This window comes from Pararge aegeria, chromosome 11, assembly GCF_905163445.1.
Source record: "Pararge aegeria chromosome 11, ilParAegt1.1, whole genome shotgun sequence".
Taxonomy (NCBI): Eukaryota; Metazoa; Arthropoda; class Insecta; order Lepidoptera; family Nymphalidae; genus Pararge; species Pararge aegeria.
Window position 1 is genome coordinate 6,109,120 of NC_053190.1, and position 9,110 is coordinate 6,118,229.

Here is a 9,110-nt window from a genome sequence, read left to right on the forward strand (position 1 = left end):
TTCGATAGACAAACCGAATACCTTTAAAATATTCTACTGACCCAGGAATCTAACCCAAGAATTCGTTATCTATAGTCAAACATGTTAAGTAAAATACCAGCTAGACCTTTAGATAGTAATAAGTATGTATACAATATTATCTGAAATCTGAACTCACAAATGTCACAAGTAGCACAATGTGATGAGTTTAAGACGTCATAGATATCCTTTACTAAACACATTTAGTTTTCCCTAACCTAACCTAAACTTTTTAAATGCATTTAAAATTTATTAATTTGAATTATTCCAAAATAACAAATGAATTCTTAAATTTCATTTATTCATACATATGATGCATTGATGTAAATGCAGAGCTATAATATTACAGTCGTAATGAAACAAATAAGTGTTTAGTTACGTAATATTCGAAAATATGCAGACATTCAAAACAGGTTTGCGTTGAAGTTTATTTTCCTTAAAGCATTTTTTTGTACTCATATAGTGTTTTTACTTTAACCTGACTTTAAAAAAGAAGAGTTTCTAAATTTAATGATTACTTTTTAGTTAAAATAATCAACAAACCAAGTAGGTAAATAAAACCATCGAATATAAAAAGAGCAACCAGATAGGGAAAACGCAACAAGAAGTTCCGCCCTTCTACTTACCTACCGGTGGGCCATCTGATCGGTCAGTCAATTATTACTATAAAAAAAACAAAGTTCTAGAGATTATTTAAAAAAAAATTAAAAACAAACTCTTGACGTTTATTGGTATTATTAGTACAGATATAAAAATGGCTTTCTTACTTCTTCTTCCTCTTATCCCATGTTACGTTGGCTCGGGACAACATATCTTCTTCAAACTATAATGACAAGGTATAGTTATGCTTTTGGTCTTTTTTTTACGACCAAATTCCTCCAGCCCTCATTGAGCATATCTTTATAAGAGAAATAACTTAATCTTCCTTTTATTTTTTTAATTATTAGTTGAATAATTGAGGTGTACCATCGAAACCCAACCTTCGCGCTCTCTACAGAGAAACCTACTCATGTAGGTACCGTACTGATTGTAGACTCAATGCTACTGACCTTAGAATATCTTTTCCTGTTATTATTACTATCATTTAATCAAAGAATAAAATCAACTGGCTTATCTAAGTACTCAATATAAACATAATCAATCAAAACATTCTCTTATTTCTTAAATCTGTTTCAAGCTGTCAAATTTGGATAACGGTAAGTGAGGGGCTTACTCTGTAAACTAATCATAATCTTCTTCAATTTGGCTAAGTAGCAATCAAGTAGTTTCCATCTTTCAAGACTGGGTGTGAATCAGTTTGCCACGTAAAAGACAAAAGTCAAAATTCATTTATTTCAAGTAGGCCTCATATAAGCACTTTTGAAACGTAATAAAGTAAGTATGTCTGTTTGTAGTGAGTCTACCACCGGTTTGGAAAGCAGATTCTACCGAGAAGAAGCTGGCAAGAAACACAGCAGTTGGTCTTTTCCAACATCATTTTACAATTCAATTATCATTTTTCTAACTTGTGTGAGATGAAAGACAACCTTGTCATTCAGAAATTCGTCAATAGTAGGTATAGTAACCTCGATGTATTAAATGTGTTTTTATACATTATTTTAACTTATGTAATGGTAAATCTTATATTACCTTAGTTATCATGTTATAAAAGAATATACTCAGACCCTCAAAGTTTTTGTGCACTTTCCTAAGACGATATGCTGATATCACTAATTTATGACCATTTCTAGGAAGTCGATTGTTTTTATCCACTTTTTTTTAATAAAGATTAATGTTTTATTTTACAAAGATTAAATTGTTATAATGAAGAGTTGTTGCATTAGTACCCCCTTTCCTATCCACTGACAGAACCTCACGTTCTAGAAATAAATTCCATCCCCACCATCTTGGCTGCCTGGTATTCTTCTACTATTCGCAATACGAGATTATATTACCGCGCACTTGCAAATTGTGGAACAATCTACCATCTGATGTGTCCCCTCTAATCTACAATTTAGGGTTATCCAAGGGGCAGATAAACACTCTAGTGCTGTGTGTGTGGCTACTCTAGTGCTGCAGATGTTCATGGACGGCGATTTTCACATAATATCTTGCTCGTTTGCTCGCTATTAATATTTAAAAAGAAACTATTTTGTATTTGGGTTTGCCAACTTCCCTGAAGCAGGTCTGGTGAGAGGCTTCAGCCGTGGCAGTTTCCACATTACCGACATGGACTTGCCGCAAAACGTAAATTAGCGTTCTGGTACGATGCCGCGTAGAAATTGCATCGATGTTTGTGTCTTTTATAACTGCCTTATATACTGATTTTAATGTACCTTAAACATAACACAATATAGAAACCTGTAGCCTTGAGCAAAAATACTTTTTTTACCGACATTTCAAATCCAAGCGATTCTATTGTGATAATAACAGTAATGACAGTAATGATAACAATCATTAGGTACATCTGAGATTTCCGGAAAATACAATTTATGAAAATTACCCTCAGCGTAACACAACAACCAAGTAAAGTAGGTGTTTACTATGTAGGTATGTTTCGGCTTAACTGAGTACACAATTACCTATTTTCACCTTAGATTTTCACTGATAGGTTACCGCCCGTTATTACGAAAATTAAAACTTCAGATAGCCGGTAGGTGTACAGTGTAAATATTTTCCTACTCTTCTCTTTTAGATGAGGATACTAAATTCAACATTCTGACATCTGAAGATTACATTGATTTTACAAATTTGACGCGAATATGTCCATTTTAAATATAAATATACTACGACAATACGCACATCGCCATCTAGCCCCAAAGTAAGCGTAGCTTGTGTTATGGGTACTAAGATGGCTGATGAATATTTATATGAATAATACTTAGAATATACATTACAAACACCCAGACACTGAAAATCACTCATGCTCATCACACAAACATTTTCCAGTTGTGGGAATCGAACCCACGGCCTTGGACTCAGAAAGCAGGGTCGCTGTAAACTGCGCCAATCGGCCGTCAGGCTGTCAATTTTAAACGCTATCATATCTTAGATCTGGCTCAATTAAGACAACTATAACGACGGAGACGTTTATATATTCTACTTTTAAACTGTTTGTGGTATTTTATAATAGTATTTTTTTATTTAGGTTCAAAATCATTTTTCATTCACTTTTTCACTTTCAAGTTCAATCCTAAGGTTGCCTAGCTGAGATCGCTACTCAGAAAGTCTAGTAAGGAATATGGCCTATTTTGAATAGCATTTCTATCTTCGTGCATCAATTTTTCTTTTATTTCCACATGTAGTAGAACATAATAATTATAAATAAATGTTTTTTCATCATGTTCGATCGGAAGAGATTAAAGACGGAATGTTGAAGGTTGTTTTTAGTGGAGGGGGTGTCTTTTGCTTTAACAACGTCCATTTTTGCAAGTTTGCAACAATAAGAAAATAAACTCTGTTAATGGTGGGGTAATTTTAGTATGCTGTTTTTTTTTTATTTATCAAGGCAGGTACCTACTTGCTATTTAAGTTTAAGATATAGTCTATTTGACGCGAACAGATGCAAAACTATTCTTCCAAAAAGAACCACAAAACTGAACACCTGATTACCTTAAACTTCACGACTATTGTTGAAGCTAGAGCATATTATGTCACAGCATACTCATTAGCAGTCATTGTTATTGAAATAAGAAACATTAAACAGAATATTGTGTACCAACACAATAAACAGATAAGAATGTCTCTTACATTCCTTCTTGAAAGTGAATGCTTATAAATCGCAAGTTCGACAAAAAGTTGATATTATCAGTCCCAAGTTATGTAATCGACTATCAAAGCAGGTCCTGAAGTTGAACCTGCACTTTTATGTATTTTAGGTCAAAACCAGATTTTAGGTAAATACTACGTAAGGTATGGATATCTTTGGAAAATAAAAAAATAACTGTGAATCTGTATATCTATGTATCACGGTAAAGCCGTTGAATCGATGTTATTTTAATTCCATATTACCGTCAAAATGTCTAAACTATGATTTAATAAAGAAGGTTCACCGTTTATCCGTTTCTGTTTCCACCTTATGAGTACATAAAGAACTCTATCTTTTTAAATACTCAGACTCTCTCAATGGAAACTCTTAACAAAAAATTAGCAAATAAATGCTTTGTAACGTTTATATAAAAGTGGCTATTTCTAAGTATAGTTCATGTATCTCACGTGTTAGTCATAAAGACCCTAGAGTAGAGAATCCCAAAACTTGAATGTCTTGTTGCACTTGCCATTGTTTTTGGATAAAGCTCCTTAGATTGAATTAATGATTTTATTTTTGGCAACCGGTATAATGCCAGCCAAAGATGATGATGATGATGCTATGCTAGATCTATATTCCAAACGATCCCATCCATGAAAAGAAAGATAAAATACTTAAAGTCGCGACCTCCTTACTAAGTAGTTAAAAATTGTAGTAGTTGTCACTGATGTAAAACCTCGGCAGGACCTCTTCCCATCCCTGGGGATCCCATAACCCTCGAGCCATAATATCTTATGTCAAAAAAATATCGTATAAATCCGGTGACGGGTATGGTAACATATATAATTATGTATGAACGCTTCATAAGTGCCTGGGATCCAGTCTAAATAAATAAAATATTTTTAATTAGAAATTTGGAGGTGGCCTGGCTGTCCAGCGCTTAATTGCAGTCAGCATTTTGTAACACCATGTCACGCGTAACTTTCATTGATTAAGAATATTTTTGGAGTTAGTTTTCATTTAAATAGTAACATCCCTATTATTAATATGTATGTATATTCTTAGAGTTTTGCGCACCGCTATAAGGATTCATATGTGAGCCAATTCCTCATAACGGTTGCCTGGAAGAAATCACTATAAGTGATAAGGCCGCCTTTGTTACACAAATTAAATTGACTTGTACCTTTGTTGTTTTTGTTTCTTTTATTTATTTTTTCCTTGTGTGCAATAAAGTATTTTTTATTGATTAATTGATCTCTGTATATACAATTAAAACATAAAAATATATAACATTAAAATTAACGGCTATTCGTCAGTCTGACTTAAAAACAGAAACGGCGATTTAAATACTTCTCAGGGTTTTGTTGTTTGAAAATCCAAAAGGAACGAAGCTAGAAAATCTACTCAATAGAAATATTGCTGGTGGAACGAAGTTCACGGGATCATGCAGTATTAAATAAGAATAAAAATAAATAATAATATAATATGTAGCTGATGCTATTATTTCTATGTAATCACCTGTTTTAAAAACGCTGCCGGAATTTTCGTCATGTCGAACGCGGAACCAATTAACTCCACAAACAACTTCAAACAACCGGCAACAATGGCAATTGATATCGTTCGAGTGTGGCTGCGTCGCCGGCGATTAGTCCTCGATACACTAAAGGGCGGATGGAAATTATACCGGCAGGGAGACCGGTGTCTCTTGACCGCCAACTCTGACTGGGCCAGTCGCTGTATCTGCCAATCTGTTTTGATTAGCGATTACAATCGTAGGTATAAAAAAAATCTCCGTTTCTACAACAGTCATGTGAGATACACACGTTGCATGATAAACAGTTTCCCAAACAAGGATCACAAGACTGTACTCTCTATGACAGCCCAAGCGAACTCACGTTGAAATGGGTTTCTGCAATGAAAAGTAATATGTTAGGTAGAGGACAATTAATTGTAAATAATGGTTTTTATTCGTTCCGGTTGTTAATCCCGAAAACTGGTTTTGAAGCCAGTTAATTGAATACAGGAAAATTCTTTACAATATATACGTTGTCCCACGAGGCGACAAATAGATAAGGGAGTGGAATGGAAAACGGGCAGCAGCGTCCTCTGTTTTTTTTTCGGATTGTGTGTAGCTGATTAACCCTAATAATTTTAAGAGCGTAACGCGGGCTTGTTGGCGAGCCTCGGAATGGGGCTCTGCCAGGAAGAGTTGGAACTCTAGGGCTCGAAGAAGCGAAGGGATTGTCGGCCTGAGGGCGCCTCATGCGAGGCCGAACTTCGGCTCAAGCTACGATTAGAGTGAAAGGGTTACGGACGGTGATTAGTCCGCACGCTTCCGAGAACGTGGTGCGAGCCCACGTCCGAATGACGTTAGAAGTCTGATAGGGACTATCAATCACAATAGTTTATTGTGTGTTCTGATCATTGTCAGTATTAAAGGTCCTCTGTCTGCCCAACGTGTTGATTATGGGCAAACCCTATATTCCAGCAGTGAACTGTTAATCTGCTAAAGGTATAATTAGTGATTGTAATCGGCAGGTATTATGTTCGTACAGGGAATTTAACGACCCAGAGTATGTATATTTCTTTGAAAAAGAATCGGTGATAGCCCCCAGTGGGTATCACTTTGCCATCACATTCGAAGGGCCGATTTTGTATGTGTAACTAGTATAGGTAAGCATTGATAACGAACCCACAAAATGAAAATCAGGCAAGTGCGAAATCGTAGTGTCACCTTTATTATTAAGACGCAGGAATACAGGTAATATAATTTAAAGTGGGCAGGTGTGAACACACCTGGTGTCATCTTTATTATGAAGAGGAAGATAAAAACGCATTAGTGTCCAAAACTTAGTATCAATATTGATTAGAAGGATAGAAAATGTAAATGAAAGCGGGCAATGTTAACTCGTAGTGTCATCTTTAGTATGAAAATGAAGATGAAAAGGCACTAGTGTCCCACACCTAGTATCTGTATTGATTACGGAGACAGAAAATGAAAATGAAAACGCGGAAAGTTGGACTCATCTACTGTCACCTTTAATTATTGAGAAAGAAGACAGGTAATGTAAATGAAAGCGGGTAAGTGTGAACATACCTAGTGTTATTAAAGCGCAATAGTGTCTCAAACCTAGTGTCACCTTTTATTATTAAAACATAAGATAAAGATGAAAGCACACAAGTGTTAACCCCTTATCAATAACAGTACTTGCCCTAATTTCCAAGTGATAAATTAAATAATTTCGAAAATAAATACTGTGCGATACATACGAATTGATATGCCAAGAGTTATAGTAGCTCATCGATTAAAGAATTAATAATATGCTTTTACTAGCAGTGTCGTGCGGTTTAATCTGCGTTTATTTTTGTTTGAAATTTAATGTTACCAAGAATGGGGATTTCAAATGCGGACAATTTTTTTTAAACCTAACTGGATATTAAAGAGATAAGTGCGTTTAAGCAAAAACAATAAAAAAATGCATGTGCTTTATTTACTAAAAGTAGTGCCCAACGATAAAGGAAATAAAACAGTTTATGTTTGCTATAATCCGGAACGGTAAACCTTTAGTACTGTTATATCTTTATGTTCATAAATTAAATTTTAAAACATGTATTAATTATTGATTATTGGAAATAATATTGATCACACAACGAAAACATTTAATCGCGAATCATGAAAGAACAAAAAACTTCAATGGTTATTATTAGTAAGGCTAATATAGGTTTGAAGGCTTCTTGGTTATTTTTAATTAAATTACTTAAAAAAAAGTCAAACCTCATCCGGTTTTATGGTCGACTTTTTTTGACGTGACAACGTCTTATAAATTGGTTTGCCGGGTGACACTTCAAGAAACTGCGTTACGCTCCGCTCACGTTATGCGCTCACAATGAGAGCGAGTGAGAGGCACGCGTCCCTTCCACTCGGGCATGGTTAGCCCGCCTAAGAGCGAGAGAGACAGACATAAAAAGTGAAAGGCACGCGTCCCTTTGTAGTAAACGCTGTTTCATTGTACGCAAATGTATTGCAAGTTATTGTATGTATATTTGTATATAAATACGTATGTATGTGTAAAGGTAAAAATAAAATTTTGTTAATATGAAATTCAGTGCGAGATTCTTTGTATAAATTAATGTTTTAAATATAATTCTTTGTATAAATAAATGTTTTAAATTGTTACTATTATTTCATCCTTCTTCCTACTATACGAATGAATATTCACATTAAAATTATTTTACCACTCAAAGTCGTTGTCACGTAAAACTTTCGCCCGTATACCGACTTTACAGGCAACCAATTTTTTTATGAATGTTTTGATACTGATTTTTTCTTCAAGTATGTTTGGTCAATTATAGATCGTTTTACTAAAATTAATATTGCATGAAAGAGTATACCCTCAAACTTGAGAAACTGTCATAACTCATAAGTCAGGACTGTTGATCCCATTTAAATCAAGCGAAATTCTCAAAATTTGTTGCTATTCAAAGTTTAACACTCTCAAATAAAAAGAGATTATAATGATTCAGGTGTTTTAGTCTGAGAAGTCAGTCGAATGTTTTTTTTTTTTCTTTGTAAAAGTAGATTTACTGGTCATTACCCAAGAATAACTGCTGTTATTTCGAGGACACGTAGTTCAGTGTTAAGTCATTCATTGTTCCACTAAATATTTTCGGTATACGAATCGAATAATTATTTATTATTCCAGGATTTTGTAATTATTATTTTGTTAGTAGTAGAGCTTTTTGTGAAAGAGCCCGTTTGGCGAAGTACCATCATGCTTATTTCTGCCGCTAAGCAATTGAAAACAGATGAAAACAGGATGGCCCGTTGCAGAACGTGTTCCTTGGATGCCCTTCAAATTGTTGACCTGACCTTTTTCACTTATTATCAGGATTTGACGAACTCCTTGGCGCAACGGTGAGGGCTGTGAATTTAAGTGGAAGGTCCCGGATTCGATTCCCGGCAGAATTTATAATTTCTGAATCCCCTCTGGCCTTTTCTGGTGGGACGCTTCGGCCGTGGCTAGTCACCACACTTAGTCAGATTTAGTGTTCCCGTGCGATGTCGCGTACAAACCTATTAGGGGTATGCCTACCGTACTCCCTCCTCCCCGAACAGGTATCCTACCATCTTATACTGAATCATCAGTTACCACCAGGTGAGATTGCAGTCAAGAGCTTACGTGTATTGGAATAAAAAATAAAAAGATGGACCATTAATTTTATCTAACAATTATAGCTATATAGAAAAATAACATTAGAAAATTCATGATTTCCCTGACATCGTAATTTATCCGCGGCATAAAGGTACCTGTACTTACACGTTTTTTCTGACCTTTCCAATCTCGGGAATTCAAAAACACGATTG

The 9,110-nt window shown here is 34.9% G+C and overlaps 1 protein-coding gene across 1 annotated transcript in view; it reads right to left on the reverse strand.

Moving 5' to 3' along the window:
• Positions 1-9,110, reverse strand: part of LOC120627717 (facilitated trehalose transporter Tret1-2 homolog) — a 44,894-nt gene extending 35,784 nt beyond the window's left edge. The window contains exons 1-2 of the mRNA XM_039895741.1: positions 9,064-9,110; positions 5,264-5,654 (exon numbers count right to left, since the gene is read on the reverse strand). Coding sequence (XP_039751675.1) covers positions 5,264-5,296 — 33 coding nt within the window. The 5' untranslated portion in view covers positions 5,297-5,654; positions 9,064-9,110. The remainder of the gene's footprint in view (positions 1-5,263; positions 5,655-9,063) is intronic.